The following is a 20,490-nucleotide window of genomic DNA, read 5'->3' on the forward strand; positions in this document are numbered from 1 at the left end:
CCGGGAAGTTACCTACTGATTTGACATCCCCACACTGGACAGATGCCCCTCTTCTGTGGAGCATGTGGAGAGTACTTGGGGTGCTCAGATGATACAACCCTGATACCCATGCACAGCCAAATCAGACTCATGTGACACACTTGAGCAAATCGACCACTTAATTTTGGCCCTCAGAATTACTCAGTTTCTACAGTTCAGAGCTCCTTCATATTCACATCTGGAAGAATGCAATGTTTAGCATATCCTGCAAACTGAACCTTTGAAAGGAACCCACTCAGTTCACTGCTTGCTCCCAGCATCAGGCTCTGTACACACCAGGCATTAAATTTATGCTTTTACTGATTTTCAGACCCCTGGCCCAAATATGTCATTCTAATGTGTAATAAGCAACGACAGACCCTTCCAGTAATGGATCCATGGGGCAGATGGAGTGGAAGTAGCTGCCTCAGGCCATGAACTGAGGACAATGCCATTAGGACTGACCACCTAACACTCTCTCTCAGCACCAACCTGTATCAGACACTGTGCACTAGGAAACAGCAGGGAAAAGACAAAGTCCCTGTCCCCACAAGATGTACCATCTTCTGGCGAAGTATTTAATAGATAAGTCATTACCAACATCACAAACTGGAAAGTGCAGGCAACAAGGGAGACACATAGCAAAGAAGCAAATGGCTACCTCCTTTTTACCATCCAGCTCCCCAATAGGTTTGCTTGGGAAAGAGGTTATATTTTTCTCCCCTAGTTTATTTTTTTTATTTTTTTAAAAGATTTTATTTACTTATTTGTGAGAGACGGAGAGAAATAGGCTCCCCTCGGGAAGCCCCATGTGGGATTTGATCCCAGGAACCCGGGATCACAACCTGAGCCAAAGGCAGACACTCAATCACTGAGCCACCCAGACACCCCTCTCCCCTACTTCAGAAACTGGTCTTTTGATTTATTCATAAACTAGCCCTTGTGAATTAATTTCAGTCAATCTACTTCCAGTTCACTGTCATGTAAAATTTTGGGGGCCTACAAAGCCAAGAGGGCTAGACCCTTAGAAAGTACCAAGGATTTCTATGCTAGTTTTATCAAGGTGCTTGTTGGTTTCTTACTCTGTACTGAATTTATACCTTTTCCAAGATACCTTTTACTTCAGAAGCTGCTGCTGCTTCTCCTTTTTAAAAAAGATTTTATTTTATTTATTTATTCATGAGAGACAGAGAGACACAGGCAGAGAGAGAAGCAGGCTCCATGCAGGGAGCCCGACGTGGGACCCGATCCCGGGACTCCAGGACCATGACCTGAGCCAAAGGCAGCGCTAAACCGCTGAGCCACCCAGGCTGCCCTTCTTTTTTCCTAAATGATTTCCACAGGCAAGATACTGGTAGTCTTCCTCACTGTAGCACAATAATCTCAAGGCTAAATCTTTTCAGTTATGCTCCTTACTAGACCCTGCATACAATGAGCATTTCTATTCACTCCTTTACCATGTATCCATGGAATCCCAGAGTGCAGTAGTTCTGGGGCAGAGCTGGTGAATGGGATGGCATAGGCCCTCAGCATCATGGGCACTCAACAGACAGGTGAGCAGACACCTGTCCCCCAAGCACGATGAGGGCCCCTGACCTGCTAGACAGCTGTCACAGGTCATCTCAAGGCTGACCTCTGCAAGACATAGCTGACAAAAGAGTTCCAGGAAACAATGAGAAAACTAACACCACTTTTAATAGGTTTACAGTCTGGGGTGCCAATGAAGCTGAGGAGTGGCCCTGGGCTACTGCACTGTCCTCCTGCCAGCACCCAGCATCACAGCTTCCGCCTGTGGGGACAGGCCAGTCTTCCACCTTTGTAGGGCTTTTGAGCACCTCTTGCTATGTAGGTGTGGGAGGTTGCCACAGAGAATGATTGGAGTACAGCCAATGATCTCTAGGCCACCCAAACCCAGTAACTGACTGAGGATGCTGGGAACTTTAGAAGAAAATCCTGGACTTTCAGAGGGTTTTCTTTCTGTACACTCTCTCCCTGAAATTCTCTCTGCCTTCGACATCAAAGATCCCAAACCATGCACCACAGCAACTGTGAAGGACTTAGAAGCAAAGAGTGTGAGATTTGGAAGAGTTTAAACCTTATGAACAGGGCAAGGAAGAGGCTGAGAGTGGGGAGGCTTCTCTCACACAGCTCGGAGAAACCACGTACAAGCTGAGTTCTCCTCTGGGTAGTTACTTGTACAAATGAATCTAAGGGTGGTGAGATTCCAATCCATGGAGATGAGGGGGAAAGGATTCTGTAGCCCTCTACTATGGTAGAAAATGGATGACTTTGAAAAAGTAGAATGACATGATCTGAAAAGGGGATCCAAAGTTTATTTGGGGGTCGCCTGGGTGGCATAGTCAATTAAGCATCAGCCTTTGGCTCAGGTCATGATTCCAGCATTCTGGGATTGAGCCCCACATTGGGCTCCCTGCTCAGCAGGGAACCTGCTTCTCCCTCTTCTCCCCGTTCCTGCTCTCTCTCACTATCTCTCTCAAATAAATAAATACAACCTTTAGAAAAAACAAGTTTATTTGGGAACGGAACTGTGTGTGTGTGTGTATTTGGGGACACAGAATTGCCACACAGCCTAAAACAACTGCTATTCAGAAAGCCCTTTGATGGAGAATTTAGGATCATGAACTTCTGAAAAATTCCAGGTCTCTGTAGTGGAATACAACCTAATCACACCTTTCCTGACAAGGTGGGAGTAAACAGCACAACTGATAGGCTTCCGGGCCACCGGCACCGTTCCAGTGGGAAAAATCATGGCAAGAAGCTGTAAGTCACACTACCCTGAGGAGAATGAGGCTGGCACCTCAGCCACGCCGACCAACTGAAGCCTGTGATGTGGTGCCCTCTGTGCACTGCCTCATGGAAACAACAGAAGCCTTCCTGTGGGCCTGACCACAGACCTGAAAGGGAGACTGGTCAGGCGCTCAGAGCAACGGCGCTTCCCCAGAGCCCCACACCACATATGGCCCAGGAGGCACATCCAGAAGAAATACAGCTGAACTGGTTCCACCTTCCTCAGGACGTCAGGACTCCTGTGGCAACTAGGCGGCTTTCTCACGAACTTTCTGACAACGAACCTGGAGTACTCTCTCCATTTACAGGTGGAGAAATGGAGGCAGACAACATAGAATAGTAACTGGACTAATGAGGAACAGAAGTCCATGGACCCCAATTCATCTCTTCAGCAGGTTCCATGTCTATGAAGAATGGAGCTAAGTTAACCATTTGCAAATTCTTAATGAAAAATAAAATCAGACCAAAAAACTCCAAAGCCCCATCTGAAAACTGGGCCAAAATGCCCGGCAGCCACCACAAAACGCCTCATTGTGCATTTCACTCAAAGGTGGAATTCTTCCAACTTCTTGGCGGGGAGTTGTCACCAGGACCCGGTCCTGGTAATGCCTTACTAACTGCATTACTACGACCCAAAGCCTTGCTGGAGAGCTTAGCCAGTGGGCCTGGGACCTGGCTGACCTGGGCTGCCTGACAGACAAGGCGGATGGGTCAGGACAGGGTTCTGGAGGAGTGCTTGCCACCGATTCACCACTCCTCACCATCCAGGCAGTGCTTTGCTTTCCACCCCGGGGGGGCATATCTCAGTTTGTCTGGATTGTGACTGAACTGTTCGAGAACTGCATCTGCTCTACAGCAGTTTCTGAAACTTGCAGAGTGGACACAAATCCCCTATAGGTTCTGATTCCATAGACCCGAGGTAGGGCCTGAGAGTCCGCACATTTACAAGTTCTTAGGGCAATGCCCACCCTGCTGGTCCAAGGACCACACTTTGAGTAGCACTGCCTTGTATTGCATACTCCCCACCCCTGGAATAGACCACCTCTGTGGGTACAGCAGCCCCTCTCCCCTCTCGAGTCACTGGTTCTGGCCTGCCCTCACCCCCCACCCCCTTCCCACCAAGAATTCTGGAAGAGACCAATCACACGCACAACCTGAAGGCCGCTTACATTTGGTGTCTCATGTTTTCTCAACACACTTTCTCGGTCATAGAGAAAATAGGAATTGGGCCATCAATAGGCCCAGAATCATGGTGCAACCACTCTGGAAATTTTTTGTCAACAGCGACATCTGAAGTTAGTCATCAATATTAGCTGTGGCTCAGCCTCAGCAGGCATCTCTAACTCTGTTATGTCGTCTCTCCAGAATCCTTTTAGCTTTTCTGCCTGTCCTACCCCTTTAAGAGCTCAATATAGCTTTTCTAAAGGGTGTCAACCAGACCTGCAGAGGGCATCCCGGGGGCTGAGCCATCACTCTTGAGCAAAATGTCAAGTTATGTGCAGTTGGTAAGTGTGTACTGGCTGAGGGACAAAGGGAAGGGGCTGGAGGACAGCCCACCCCAGGATCAGACATCTGCCCCATAAATGAGATGGTCTCTCTATAAAATCTTTGTGGGAGGAATCCCTGGGTGGCTCAGCGATTTGGCACCTGCCTTTGGCCCAGGGTGTGGTCCTGGGGTCCTGAGATCGAGTCCCACATTGGGCTCTCTGTGTGGAGCCTGCTTCTCCCTCTGCCTGTGTCTCTGACTCTCTCTTTCTCTCTGTGTCTCTCATGAATAAATAAAACTTAAAAAAAAAAAAAGAAATAAAATTTTTGTGGGAACACAGACCCCTGGGCACACAACCCTACTCAGCGTGTGCCAAGGTATGGTTTTTCTTTGTAGATTTAGAGTAGATGATGATGGACTGGAAGGAATCAGTACTTGTTCTCAATATGTACTCCTGTGACATGGTAAGGTCCCTGAACATTAGTGTTTTCTATACTGCACTTTAAAGACTGCCCTCTAAAAATAGCCACCAAGGAACTCCAAAACCCTACCATCCTTCCCTCACTAATTCAGTGTGGCACCCAAAGCTAAGACACATCCCTCCCCTTCGCCTAGGGAAGAAAACACATACATACCCAGTTTGGGGACAGGCTGCGTGTCCCAGAACTGGTAGCTTCGCTTGCTAGCCTCCTCCATGGTTTTGGCAGGACCCTGGCCCACTGAGAATAGTTCAATGGCCTTCTGTATTTCCTGGATCCTCTCCGCTGGCAAAGAGTTCATCTGGATGAGACAAAGTTGGGGAGAGAAAAGGCCCATTATGTTAACACACTTTTGATTAATCACAAGTGCAAGAGTTAAGGGGTGCAACTCAAGGAAGGGGTATGATCCTAACCCCAGAGGTCAGATGTCATCTGACAACCAAAGAGTGGTTGGTGATGGTTTTTTGAAGGGTGGGTGCTTCCTACAGGGTTTCTCCTTCTTAGTCTCATGTTTGAGGGCAAAAGGAATACATGCTCAGTGTAAAATTTCAAACAATGCAGAAATGTATAATACATATAGAAAGTAAAAACCCAACAATCCCACCCCTGAAATATAATCCTTATCACCAAAAGTCTGAATTTAGGAGGTAGGGTGAGAAGAGGCAAATATAATTTCAGACTTTTTTGCATGCAAGCTCCAAACACACACACGCACAATTTTCAAAAACTAGAATTGGGTCATATGGTATTATTCTATATGCTGTTCTTTAAATACGGTCCTAGAGACCTCTCCATGTGGACACACAGATCTGCTCATTTGAACTGAGTCCACTTTGTGGATGGACCACAATATATTTAGCAAGTCCCCCGCCGATGGGCATTTTCGTGGTTTTGTTCTTCAGCTTTACAAACAATGCCGTAATGAAGTTTCTTGTACATCTATTTTTGCTCACTGGAATATATATTTCTGTAGGATAAAGTCTATGAAAGAGACTTTCTGGGTCAAAGGATATGCACATTGAAATTGTAATAAACGGACGCCTGGGTGGCTCAGCGATTAAGCATCTGCCTTCAGCTCAGGGCGTGATCCTGGAGTCCTGGGATCCAGTTCCATATTAGGTTCCCTGCATGGAGCCTGATTCTCCCTCTCTGCCTGTGTCTCTGCTTCTCCCTCTGCCTCTCACGAATAAATAAATAAAATCTTAAAAAAAAAAAAAGAAATTGTAATATATATCGTCAACTTGTTCTCTAAAAAGAGAGTATCAATCAATAACCCAAGGAACAGTGTGTTCATTTAACTAGTATCAACTAATAACCCAGTGAGCACGTGTTTCTCTTGATCCTCATCGTTAGATTTCCCAAGTTTCCAACCAACGAGGAAAAAAATATTAATTTTAATTTGTCAATTTAACTATCTTTTCATACACTGTGTCAATGTGCATTTTTAATTTTGTAAACTGCCCACTCATTTCATTATTTTAAATTGACTGACTGATATATTACAGATGTTTTCCCAGTCTATTTATCTTTTTAACTTTTACAGAGAGGATTTAAATTTGTCAATTTTTCTTTTAAAAAGAAAAGCTTTTTGGCTTTTATGGCTTCTGGGTCTTACGTCAGGCTTACGATTATATAAAAATACTCAGAATTTCTTCTGGTATTTTTAATATGCTACTTTTTTCCCCCATTTATATTGAGGACAGGGAGAACATAAACTAAATGCTTATACTGCTTATTCTTGGGAGGTAGGACAAGTGCTTTCCATTTTCTTCCTCTTGTTAACGTTTTTCATAAATTCCTTTTTTAAGATTTTATTTATTTACTCATGAGAGAGAGGCAGGAAAAGCAGGCTCCCTACTGGGAGCCTGATGTGGGACTCAATCCTGGGACTCCAGGACCACAACCTGAACCAAAGGCTCAACCACTGAGTCACTCAGGCACCAGGTCTTTCCTAAATTCTTGACAATGAACTGCACCCCTCTCACAAAGAGGGAAAAGGAGGTTATGTAAATGGTATTTTGTTAAATGTTTCTAAATTTTTTTTTTAAATTTTCATTTATTTATGATAGTCACAGAGAGAGAGAGAGGCAGAGACACAGGCAGAGGGAGAAGCAGGCTCCATGCACCGGGAGCCCGACGTGGGATTCGATCCCGGGTCTCCAGGATCGCGCCCTGGGCCAAAGGCAGGCGCCAAACCGCTGCGCCACCCAGGGATCCCTGTTAAATGTTTCTAATTTCAAAGTGAATCATTTTGATACATGCTGGAGCTCAAATCCCCCTTCAGTCTCCAAACACCCACCTCCAGACAAACAATGAAACAAAAGTTTCTAAAGCTAAAGCACAGGCTTGGGCTAGAATCCTTGGCCCAAAGACCTGGCTGAGCCATTGCTCTCATCCTTAATTTTTTTTTTAAAGTATGCCCAACATGGGACTTGAACTCACAACTGCTAGATCAAGAGTTGATCTCTACCACCTGAGCCAGATAGGCATCCTATTGCTTGCAGCTTTAAAATGAGGAAGACCCCCTGCCACCACCTCCCAAGTAGGGATGTTGAAGGTTTGGGGTTAATTTAAATGAAGTGCCTGGTGGTCAACAATGGTGGTTTGGAGATTTTTTTCCATAGTGGATTTAATACTGAGAACAGTAAAAAAAAAATTACTTGAAGCCATTTCTCAACAAGGTAGGAGATTCAAGTTGAAGCACGGTATTTGCAGCATAAAAAAAGGTGAGGGTATACTGGGGTGAGACTGGATCTCTTGTGAAGCTTCTAAGAGAGGGATTCGATGTTTAAGCTTCTCCTGGAGACAACTCTGAAGGGGGTAACACTTAACCTGAAATAAAAGGTTTTCTTTAAAAAAAAAAAAAATAAATAAATAAAAGGTTTTCTTTTATAATTTTTATTTATGAAATAAGCCAATCCCTGCCCGTACTTTTGGGTTTCAGGTCATGTGTCAGTCTTAGTTGTACGGTCTAGGCCAGTGGTTCTCAATGGTGGACCTCAGAAATGGACCTTGTGGGACTCACAGCTTCCATTACAATGACTATAGCAATAAGGGAATGCTCGCAATACATAAAGATTGGCCTTAAAAAAGAACAGGCCCTTTCTTCTCCCAGTGCTGAGGACTTAAGACAGAGGTCTGAGAACCACTGCTCTAGGCAGCAGGGGCTGTTCTGACAGAATTCTCTCCAGCACCTAGCACAGCAGCACATGCAGTTCTGTACCTGGACATACTGAGGGGGCAACATGCTCGGGAGACAGCGTCTAACCTGCTGTGTCTCTTAAGGTACCAGGAGCAGTTTCATCACCTAGGTCTAGGGCAGCAGAGGGCAGCAGAGGGATCCAACTCCTCCATCTTGAAGCAATACCAGTGGAGACTGTCAATCTGAATTGTTCCTATACATTGACCCCCAAACTCTCTCATCTGAAAAAGCGACTCTCGGTCACAAGAAAACAGAGCGTCCTTGTTACCTTCACAGGCTGATCCTGGGCTGAATCTGTCTCATTGCCTTTCTCTTTCTTCTTTTTTTGTTTCTTTTTCTTCTTTTTGGCTCCAGTGTCATTGGCTGGACTCAAACCACTGTAAGACAAAATAAAGACTGATGCAGGGCTTTTAAAAAATCATCTGTTTGGAGCTACACTGACAAAGAGCTTTCTGGGGAGCCAGACCTTCCTTAATCAGGCCTGTTGGCTTCAGAAGCTGACTAGAGAATCCAGGTCCCAGAGGGGCATTTGGAGGACACCAGCAAATGCAACTCTCCTCACTCCCACCAGTTCTGGGAGGTGTGTGTGTGGGGGGCTGTGCAAGAAGTATCTTGTTTGGAAGGACCTTTTAAGTTCTTGCTTTTATTTTATGTTTATTTCCTTCAGATTGCAAGAGGCAAAGGCAAATGGTTATTGTTAACAGGGCATTCATACCACCAACGCTTCCTCAGAGCCCTGAATTTAAAACGATGACAGCCCAAAGTAGTCTTTTTGGAAACCCTTTTTTGCCACCACTCCCATCCTCTCAGTGCATAAGGTTTATTAAGATTCCCCAGCTGGATCTAAAGCTCAAGGCAGTACTGCAAAGGGAGGGAGGAAAGAAGGAAGGAAGGAGGAAAAAGGCAGTTCAAAAAAAAATTCAAAATTAGTAGTTCCACCTGAGAATACAGTGAACTCTAATCTGCAGGATCAGCTAAGTGTAGGGTTTTATTTTTAAAGATTTTATTTATTTATTCACAAGAGACACACAGAGGCAGAGAGAGAAGCAGGCTCCCTGCAGGGAGCCTGATGCGGTACTTAATCCCAGGACCCCAGGATCATGACCTGAACCAAAGGCAGACGCTCAACCACTGAGCCAGCCAGGTGCCCATAAGTCAGGGTTTTAGCTGTATACTCTAGATAACCAATTTTCAAAGAATTAAAATAGTATAAAATACATTTTCCATACTATTATGATAAATTCCATTTACGCTTTATTTTATAATTCAGAAAGTCTTCTTGGTATTAAAATGCCTTGGGGTGATTATGAATATTAATTGTCTTCTCATAGCAAGTGGTACTGTGTAGGGAAAAGGCAATCTGCAGCATGAGCTGCCATTTCCTGTGGGAGATGTACCTAGTCCTACTCCTGGGAGGAGTGCTGGCGTTCAGACTTCATGACCTTACGCTTGGACTAAAGTTACTTCCAGCCTGTGCTGAATCTCCCTGACTTCACCAACTTTCTGCATCATTGTCAACTCTAGTCAGCTGTGGGACGTAGCTCTGTGGAAAGGCTTTCCATGCTAGAAAGTTTGTCCCTCCCATGCTAGAAAGCCTACAGTGAGAGCAGCCTCTTAACCTAGAAGGTACTGAGCCCAACTTTTCCCCAGGCCCATAACCCTCAGTTCCTACTAGGTCATTCACTCTTCCCCTCACCCCACTCTGGTTTACCTGCCAGCACCCATCTGCCACGCCTCTCAAAGGTCCCTGCTGCAGGGAGACTATGAAGTCAGGGAGATCCAGGAAAGGCTGGAGGTCATGGGACGCCTGGGTGGCTCAGTGGTTGAGCGTCTGCTTTTGGCTCAGGGAGTGATCCCGGAGTCCCGGGACTGAATCCCGCATCGGGCTCCCTGGATAGAGCCTGCTTCTCCCTCTATGTCTCTGTCTTTCTCTCTCAGTGTCTCTCATGAATAAATAAATAAAATCTTAAAAAAAAAAAAAAGGCTGAAGGTCACTTTAGTCCAAGTGTCATGAAGTCTGGACACAAGTGCAACTCTTAGGTATTATCTTAATGGGATACAGAAGGCATACTATGAAAGGAAGACCAATAACATTGAGGAGGAATAAGGTGAACTCCTAAAACCAGATGCTCTCTGCAAAACCATCAAGGCCATGGCAAAGAACAGGAAACAGGAAGTAATTTATGGCCTAAAGAAAATTCTTTCCACTTAGTAATTCAATGTTGTTATCATCTACAGGCCTATTTGCAGCCTATAACAATTCTATGTGATTTTAAAATTCCAGACATATTCTCACTTTAGTCTCAAGATTATATGGAACATTATAAAATTGAAAAACCAGTTGATGTTAGGAAACAAAGCGGTGTCCTGCCACTGATACAATTTATAAGTCCTCGTTCATTTCAGCTTATGGAATGAGTTACCTGGTCCCTGTATATGAGTTACCATAAAAATACATATTTTTACAATAATTTTATGGATAAAAAAGGTCAAGGCAAAGAATTGCTGTGTGTTAACCTTTTGGATATTTACTAAACACATTTTCACATAAGGAAAACAGAAGAAATTACTTTCTCCAACTTCAGAAATCTTTCCAAGTAAATCACTAAGAAATCACCTTCTTGCCCTTGCTCTGCTATTCAGTAGAGACACTTCTGTGCAGCCATCACCTCATGAACCTGTTTCTGTGGAAGGATCTTTAGATTGAACTCTTGTTCTGTTTTATTATGCATGATCAATACACATGCCTGACAAACTCCAAGACCCAAACTAAATGCAGAGAGTGAATTTCATTTTCCTTGTACTGTCCTAAATTTGTATACATAGCTACTGAGCAACAATCCTGTTTCAACTTGTACAGCAAATATAGAGACAGATGAAGAACAAAGGAAAGTGAAAAGAAAGAAGAGTCATTTTCACAGAGCTGCTAGGTACTGAGCTACAGCCACGAGAACACATTATGAGCTCACCATGTCTCACAGTCAACAACCCAGAAAGGACAACTGACTCAGAGATTTCCAAAGAGTTCACTAGGGTTTAGTTTTCTTTTTCTTTTTTTTTAAGATTTTATTCATTTATTCATGAGAGACACACAGAGAGAGGCAGAGACCTAGGTAGAGAGAGAAGCGGGCTCCATACACGGAACCTGATGTGGGACTTGATCCTGGGACTCCAGAATCATGCCCTGGGCCGAATGCAGGCACTCAACCATTGAGCCACCCAGGCGTCCCTAGGGTTTAGTTTTCAAGGTGATTATAGTAATACTAATTACTCAAAAGAGACCAAGCTCAGAGGCCTTGAGAGTAAGTCTTCAAGAAGCCTCCTAGGAAGCCAACACCATTTCAGAGAACAGCTTCCATTTGGATTTGCGGAGAACCAAACCAGGCGATCCACTGAAGCAGGCTAGTCCTTCTCTAAGAATTCAGCATAATTTTTAAAGGGACCTGAAGTCCACACCCAGCAGGTGGGTATCTCAGGATGTATAGTGATTCTGCAAATTGAAACAGCAATCTCAGAGTGCTCTAAGCCTTCCAGTCACCTTAACACACTCCAAAGAGATGGGCCAGAATCATGGAATACAGAAAATCAAAGTCTGACTTTGGTTCGTTTGGTTCCAAAAAAATGAGCAAAGAATCAGTGAAATCTGCCTTCCTGGGGAGAAGGAGGCTCCTTACAATGGAAAAAGACATGAAAGTTAACATAAAAATTTTGAAGTTTACACTTTATTTTATTTTATTTTATTTTTTTTTTTTTTAATTTTATTTATGATAGTCACACACACAGAGAGAGAGGCAGAGACATAGGCAGAGGGAGAAGCAGGCTCCATGCACCGGGAGCCCGACGTGGGATTCGATCCTGGGTCTCCAGGATCGCGCCCTGGGCCAAAGGCAGGCGCCAAACCGCTGCGCCACCCAGGGATCCCTGAAGTTTACACTTTAAAGCTGATAAGCTCAAGTCATTAATGACCAACCTAGTGAATATGGGACAAATTAGCAGAATGACAGAGCCAGGAACAGGGAAGACAAGCGATTAAAAAAATGTCTTTAAAAAACTGGGGAGGGAGGAGTGCCTGGTTGGCTCTAAGTTAAGCATCTGCCTTCTGCCTTTGGCTCAGGTCATGATCCCAGGGTCCTGGGATTCAGTCCCGCATGGGGCTCTCTGCTCAGCAGAGGGCCTGCTTCTTTCTCTCCATGCTGCTCTGCCTACTTGTGCGTGCTCTCTAAGTCTTAAATTTTTTTTTTTTTTTAAATTTCAGTAGGCTCTATGCTTAACATGGGACTTGAACTCCTATCCCCAAGATCAACAGTCTCATGCTCTATTGACTGAATCAGCCAGGAGTCCCAAGAAATGTCATTTTTTAATGAAGGCCAAGATGTTCTAAATTCAAACTAGAAATCCCATGGATGCTGTGGTATAAATCAAGGCTTGGGGGAGGAGATAGAAAATAAGCCTCAGTGCTGATTTCTAGAAACAGAATGCAATGCCAGGATGTGGAAGTGGGCGGGAGAAGGGCACGCTGACAGATGAGCAGCATGAGCACAGAACTTCCAGATAACATGACAAGCAGTAAGGGTCCATAACACAGGCCTCCTCTCCATCCTACTGGGTAACAAAATCCACTCAAGGGTGCGTGGTTGGGGAACAGAAAGCTGTTCTGTGGGGGAGTGCAAGCTCAGCCAGCAGCTTGCTGAAAAGAATCTCAGGGCCACCCAGCTTAACTTGCTGTTTACAGAAGAGGAAACCAAGGCCCCGACACGTGAGACAAACTGGTCACCAACTAACCAACTGGTACCCAGGGACAATCCATCAATTTCTAAAGACTTGGGCCATTCCTTCCCAAACACTATAGTCTTGTTTCCATGGGAATTTATCTGAGACTCCTCCAAAGTCAAAAGAACACTGTTTCATCACACAGGGCCTTAAAACAAATTTCTGTATATCAGAGGAGCACATATTAAAAGCAAGGAGGAAATAAGTAAGTAAATAAATAAAGGCCAGGAGGAGAGTGAGCAATGCTTTATCCAGAAGGCCTCCTCTGACTACACTAGCTCTCAATGGTATCTGGCTAAGATTATGATCTCCCAAAAGATTTAATACTTCACATATAATGTGTTGTTTCCTACCTTCCCAGTAAGATTAAAAATTTCCTAGCATAGGGACATCTGATACAGCTGTTTCCTATAACACCTCCAGTTGCACCGAGTGCACAGTTAAGAGTTCAACAGATAACGTGCTTGACTGACACTTTTGAACATAATAGACTAAAATAAAATCCTGGAAAGCTAGAGCCCGAAAGGGGGTCAGCAAATCATCTCCAATAATGTTTCCATAGGACAGGTATGTTAACAGTCTATGAAAGTGTGGAGATGCTGTGCTCTTTTGAACGAACCACTGGTTGAGATTTTAAATAATCAACTTTCTTATTAAATTATCAATTTTCTTATTTGTCATCTTCTCCCTCGTTAGACCTGTCCTATTTCTATAAAGTTATAACAAAAAAGCTCCACTAAAACTATTTAAAATGGTTCCAACATCTTAAATACAGACAACAGGGTTAGTTTTGATTATGGGATCAAAGAAAAAAAAAGTCCAGAAAATAAAATTCATAGCTTTTTGGTCACTTATTTTCTACCCCTAAAAACTGGAATTCTTTGGGCTAAAATTCAACATTTTCAGAGAAACCTATTAAAGCCTAGGTTCTGATATCTTTTGATTCTACTTTTGGATATCAGGAAATCTTTCTGCAAATCTGTTTACTTACAAGGTGTGATATGTTCACCAATAATCCTATTGGGGGGATCCCTGGCTCAGCAGTTTAGAGCCTTCCTTCAGCTAAGGGTGTGATCCTGGAGTCCTGGGATCAAGTCCCACATCGGGCTTCCTGTGTGGAGCCTGCTTTTCCCTCTGCCTGTGTCTCTGCCTCTCTCTCTCTCTTTCTCTGTCTCTCATGAATAAATAAATAAAATCTAAAAAAAAAAAAAATCCTATCGGTACTCAGAAGGCCCAAGGAGGTGAGTGCAGTGGCATACAAGGGTACCTGGGTGCAAAGCACATGGTATGACTCAGTCTCAAATGTCTATCCTCTGTACTGCTATGACTGCAGGCTCACTTACAGTCATACTCCAAAATCTGTAGTCCCACCCATTAGTGAAAGAAAAAACTGTGTAAATCATAGATGATGGGAAAAATAAAAACACTTTAGTACTGCCATCAAGGTACCCAGAGAGGCCTGTGAAAAGAACAGCAGGTTGTGGGAAGGGATTACAAAAATTGCTTTTACTGACATCCCCTGCCTTTCCTGGGACAGGAATTTTGAAGGTGAACAAGTCAGCTCTTGTCATGGAAGATAACTGTTTTTTTTTAGGGGTCACAAAAGCTCTGATATACTAAACTCTTTATTTATTTTTTTAAAGATTTTATTTATTTATTCATGAGAGAGAGAGAAAGAGAGAGAGGCGCAGAGACACAGGTAGAGGGAGAAGCAGGCTCCATGCAAGGAGTCCAACATGGGACTCGATCCCGGGACCCCAGGATCACACCCTGAGCCAAAGGCAAGTGCTAAACCGCTGAGCCACCCAGGGCCCATACTAAACTGTTTAGAATGGGACTGAGACAGAAATGTAAATTCCACATCCTCTGGGTTGCTTTGGTGAGCCACCCCATAACTTGCAACTCCAAGGTCAAATCAAATGCTGTTTAGAGACCATTTTCAGTAATTTTCTGAGCAATGACTCACTGCTGACAGAAATTTCACACACTAGAATGATGTCAGGAAAAGATACTTGTCCATTAAGAAAAGTTTAAAGGGGTCAGCCATCTCCATCACCAACTGACTCCCTAGTCTGGGAAAGTCCATGGGTTACTGAATGGATCCAAAGACACGACTCACATTGCTGCAGTCAGGAGGCGGAACTCAAGGCAGTAGGAAAAGAAATCCAGCAAGTCCAGCAATAGAACCTCCACGATGTCAAAGGAAGAGGTAGAGACGCAAATCCCAAGCCTCACTATGAAAGCTAATTCAGTCTTTGTAAGTGAAGTCTAGGAGATAATCCATGAAAAGGGCTTAGCACAGTGGCCAGAACGTAGTAATAACAACAGAGAACATTTATCAAATACCACAATGGTGAAACCTTTTCAGCTGTCTCTCAAAGTTAGCAGAAGTAGAAAACATTACTAAGCAAGTACTGATCCTATCGAAGAATTTTAGTTTAGGTTTTGTTGCTTTTTTGTGTGTCTTAAATGCAATAACTGCAAGAGCACTTTCCTTGAGGAATCAGAAGAAAGGCTTGCAGGGCAGAGATTTTAGACAAGGTTACAGAGAAGAGCTGAAAAAGCTCCTCCTAAAGTTACTCAATCTACGGTCCCCAAATCTATGGACTCTGAAGGCAAAGGGTTAACTGCAGACTTAGTAAAGCTGGGAAATTTTAGAGTGAGCACATTAGTTAAACAATGTGAAAAATCAGCAAAACTGGTGTGCCATGAGCAGCAGTCTCCCTGAAATAGGCTCTCATTTGCTTTTCATTTCTTCTGCTTTCCAGTCTCTTCTCTTTGAAGCAGCTCTTGATTAGTTTCTTTTTTAATTGCCACTTAATTGGGAAATAAAATTAGAACACTTATTTGATATCAGTGATGAGGTTTCTCTTTTCATTTCTGCTTTGATCTAGTTTTGAAAAACCAAAAGCTGAAGGGAGAAATTAAGAAAAAGGCACAAAAAAGATTTCTTCTTTCCAAGAGCTAGATGCAGCTATATGCCACCAAATAAATATGGAAAGAACCACTCTCAGAGAATCGGAAGAATAAAACAAAACCAAGTAAAGCTGGCTTTATGGAATTTCCTTTCAAAAAGGCCTCTTTTTTTCTCTTAAGTTTCTTCATAAGAGGTAACAGCTCAGGACTAGTGAGAAAAACTTACAAGAACTCATCTTAACCTGTCCCCATAGAGTAAGAAACCAGGATAGGAAACCGACATTCGACATTCATATCAAAAGGATGGCTTAGCAGCATCTCAGCAGTATCCATGACATTGCAAAATAAATTCTAAAAGAATCCTAAAGAATCCTAGGGGTGCCTGGGTGGTTCAGTTGGTTGGGCATCTGCCCTCTGCTCAGGTCATGATCCCCTCAGGGATGAGGCCCCATATCAGGCCTCCTCCCCAGTGGGGAGTCCGCCTTTCCCTCTGTTCCTTCCCTAGCTGGCTCTCTCTCAAGTAAATAAGTTTTTTAAATGAATGAATGAATGAATGAATGAATGAATCAATCAATCAATCTTAGGAACAAAACAATATAAAAGTCTTTTCCTGTTCCAATCATCCAAATAAACTTTACTTGTTTGCTAACCCAAAACTAAAATCTACTGCCAGCTAAAAATGTTTATTCCTTAGCAACAATTCTTGGAAAGCCTTTCACTAAAAACAAACAAGCAAATTAAAGCTTTAGATGAATGATGAACTGCAGGGGGCTACACTATTAAGATAAGATAGTCTTAGTCTGAGGGCACCTAGGTGGCTCAGTAGATTGAGCATCTGATTCTGAATTTCAGCTCAGGTCCAGGGAGCTCTGAATTCAGCAGGGAGTCTGCTTGAGATTTTTTCTCTGCTTCTCTCTTAATTCATGCATGCACCCACTTGTGCACATTCTCTCAAATAAATTAAATCGTTAAAAAGAAAAAAGATTATCTTAGTCTGACTCTACTCTCAGTTGCTCAGGATAACTTATGTCAGGCAAGCAACTGGGGGAAAAATGCCTGTTTTCGTTAAGTGGATTAAAAAAATAGCATATAGAGAAACTGTAAAGATACATATATATAAAACACATAAAATAAAATATATACATACATTGCATGTATGCATGTGCACATATATGTGTATTTAAATGTATATTTATAGGAATATAAATAAACATCAAATGTTTATTTAATTATGGAAGAAACACATGATGCAAAAAGTCAAGGACTAACCTTATATACAAAGGGACACAAGGAACTACCACAACTGTATTTCCTATTATTCCAGTGTACGGATGTAGCTCATTTCATTAGTGTAAAGTACTGTGAGCCCATCCTGAAAGGAAGGCCTTAAAGGGAATACAGGTTGGCTTGAACTATCATTAACTTTTATTGCATATTAGACTCATCAGCATAAAAAGCAGGTGCTCCCCTTCAATTCTTACATCACTTTTTTTTTTTTTACATCACTTTTGAAAACATTTTAAATAATAATAAGACAAGAAAAATTTCAAGAAGCCAAAAACACAGGGGAAAACTTCCAGGACAAATTGGGAGGATCCCTGGTTTCTGTAGGTATTTCACAGAAAACTGCAGAAAGGCTCACAATGAGGCTGACGTGGGGAAGCAAAATGTGTAAGACAAATCTGACACTCTTCCCCTCCGTGAGAAGAAACTCCACTAACACTGAACTCTGAGTTTTAACATTTGCCATTTGTTCATCCAGTAAGTAATCACTAACGCCCATGAAGTGCCAGGCATCTCAAAAACATGGTCCCTCTACTCAGGCACCTTATAGTCAGGTGAGGCAGGAACTGGATACATTTAACCACTATTATAAAAACTACAAAAAACAAGGTATGTGATAAGAATACAAGCTGGAGAAAGGAAGAACAGGGAAGATTGGAAAGAAGAAGGGGAGGGAGGGGCCAGGCTATATTCTGGACATCATCTCATTTAATCCCTATAACTGGACGTTAAGTAACTTTCCCAAGGTTACAGGATAAGTGTCAGAACCAGGCTTTGAACTCAGGTATGAATGACCCCTAAATCCATGCTCTTTCCGTGCTACACTGCCTCTTTCCCAAATCATTTCCTCTGACAATTAGTGGGGAAATACTGACTCCACCTCAGATTCCGAGTGCCAAAAGTAGCGTGTCCTCCAAGCTAGGTCCTTTATTTTTCACCTGCCACCTCCAAATTTATTTACCAGATCGCTAGATTTGGGATGCTAATAAATTTGTTCATCCAGACCACATATAACCATGTACAACAACAACAACAAAACACCACCAAAGTTTTTCTTAAGGTTATCATTTTGTTGTACTATAAATAAAACACAGAACTTTCTGTCAAATACTTTTTGCAAAAGGATTCACAGATCATAGGGAATATAAAACCAATTAAAAAGCTACAGATGCTGGTCAGGACAACAGTTTAGTAGAGAAAAATAAAAGCAACTACACACAGAGCAAAGAAAAAGCCATACTTTCACTTCTGAAATGACTTTCGAATTCATCAACTCTCTCATCTATGATTAGGATTTCTACTCAGGAGGGGTGCACTTTCCCCTCTTCCTTTTCCTATTTCCTCTTTAAAAGCAATCTCAAAGTCGGGATCCCTGGGTGGCACAGCGGTTTGGCGCCTGCCTTTGGCCCAGGGCGCGATCCTGGAGACCCAGGATCGAATCCCACGTCAGGCTCCCGGTGCATGGAGCCTGCTTCTCCCTCTGCCTGTGTCTCTGCCTCTCTCTCTCTCTCTCACTGTGTGCCTATCATAAAAAAAAAAAAAAAAAAAAAAAAAAAGCAATCTCAAACTTCAAGGCTTTTGTTACATTAGATCTATTGCAAGTTATAGCACTCATAAAACCAGATCTGACAAACTTCCTTTTCCTCTACATTCTTCTTGTGAATTTTCTTTAAAAGATTTTATTTATTCATGAGACACACAGAGAGAGAGAGAGAGAAAGAGAAAGAGAGAGAGAGAGAGAGAGAGAGAGAGAGGCAGAGACAGGCTCCATGCAGGGAGCCCGATGTGGGACTCGATCCCTTGATCGCGGGATCATGACCAGAGCCGTAGGCAGACGCCCAACCTCTGAGCCACCCAGGCATCTCTCCTGTGAATTCTTAAGGCTGGTCAAAGAACATAAAAGCTAGTTTTTTTAACCTAAGGATTTATCACAAGCAGATCATAAACTACTTAATTAATCATTTGCTTTTCCATCTCTCCAAGACAGTGTATTTTAATTTTATTCAAAGATTTCAACCTTCTACCTTTACCTACAGGACTTCTGCTAATATTGCAAATGACTTGATGGCTATGAAAATGGGACTACCCCCTCCCCCCCCACACACACAATCAGACCTCCACAGACTCAAAGTTATACATCCAAAAAAGTCTCTCCTAACTTAACGTTCAAAAACATACACGTAAAAACAAAACAAAACAAACATAATTGTAAATTTAGACAAGGACAGAGCTTCAGTACCAGCTACTGTAACAAAACGAAGAAAGAAGAAGGATAGGGTGTGGCTCAGGAGAATGAAAACTGATGTAGGAAAAGAACAACACTTAAATGCCTGATGAATTTCTTCTCCCCAAGTAACAGTTACTAGTAGTCAAGACTCTGAAGTACAGGAGATACAGTATTAAACCCAGTTCCAATCCCTGTCTAAGATGCACCATCACTCAATTTCTTGAAGCTTTGAGGCTATTTCACAAAGTTAATAGAGGGAAGATCCTGGAAGTTCTAATTACACACTGTTCAGGAAACTTATGGATTATCTGGAACAACGGGCACTGTATACATCAAAACATTATCATACAGTAATTACATGTCGGGTTTATAAGGTAAGTCTGTATTTTGAGATTCTGTTAGTGATATTTTACAACATAATTATGGTTTGTACAAGCTGATTTATTTCCTCATTGAAGGTGAGCTGCAGCAAAATGTTTTATTATTCGTTTATTGCTAATCACGTTGTTCACACATCCAAGTAACGTTCCCTTTGAACTGTAGTTAGATTGACTCGTGTTGTGCCATCGGAAACCACAGTCCAACATGCTCTTTTCCCTGAACGCGGGTGAAGCACACGAGTGGAACAACATTACGCAGAAGAACTTTTATATAATAAAAGTATTGAATGTCTCCGGCCCTTAATATACTGAGCACCCGCCCTGGTAAATGACAAAGACAGCAACCAATCGCCAGGCAGGATCCCAATGTCTCCGCCAATAAGAATGTGGGGGTGGGGCTACCCTAAGCTCCCGGTGACTTCCCCGCACCCCAGAGACCCAGGTTGTGGGAGACTGGACGGGAATTGGACTCCGAGGATATCGTTACCCCCGGCTGTAGCTGTTGTCCTCCTCGTTCTCGCAATCGCTGCAGTGCTCATGGCCGTTTCCGTTCCCTTCCATCATCTGCGGCAGCGGAGGTGCCGGCGGCTTCACTGCTGTCTCACTCTCGTCCGCCATCTTGAGTTGCGAGAGCCGGCCTCCGCGCCTCGCTACATAGGGGGTTCCTATTGGACGAAAGGAACTTGCGGTTTATTCTGGGTTTTGTAGTTTTTGTGGCGAAGGGAGCCGTAACGAGGAACACCTCATTCTCGCGAAACCGGAACAAAGTGACTACAATACCCAGAAATCATGAAGGGGGCTGTCCTGGCTGGGGGCCAGCACTACCCGGAAGTCCTGGGCGATCAGCCGCGTTTTGAGGAAAGAGGGGCCCCAAGGTTGGCGGGGCCGACGCTACGCGATGGGGCGGCCGCGTGGCATGC

At 43.2% G+C, this 20,490-nt stretch overlaps 1 protein-coding gene across 3 annotated transcripts in view; it reads right to left on the bottom strand.

The window, feature by feature from the left end:
* Positions 1-20,490, bottom strand: part of NMT1 (N-myristoyltransferase 1) — a 40,509-nt gene that overhangs the window by 13,930 nt on the left and 6,089 nt on the right. For 2 of the 3 annotated variants that reach the window (XM_025440698.3, XM_025440699.3), the window contains exons 3-5: positions 20,058-20,235; positions 8,262-8,370; positions 4,948-5,092 (exon numbers count right to left, since the gene is read on the bottom strand). In XM_025440698.3, coding sequence (XP_025296483.1) covers positions 4,948-5,092; positions 8,262-8,370; positions 20,058-20,188 — 385 coding nt within the window. In that variant the 5' untranslated portion in view covers positions 20,189-20,235. Of the gene's footprint in view, positions 1-4,947; positions 5,093-8,261; positions 8,371-20,057; positions 20,236-20,350 lie in introns of all 3 variants that reach the window. The other variant, XM_025440700.3, reaches the window with a different exon arrangement.

The sequence above is a fragment of the Canis lupus genome, chromosome 9, assembly GCF_003254725.2.
Source record: "Canis lupus dingo isolate Sandy chromosome 9, ASM325472v2, whole genome shotgun sequence".
NCBI classification, from domain to species: Eukaryota; Metazoa; Chordata; class Mammalia; order Carnivora; family Canidae; genus Canis; species Canis lupus.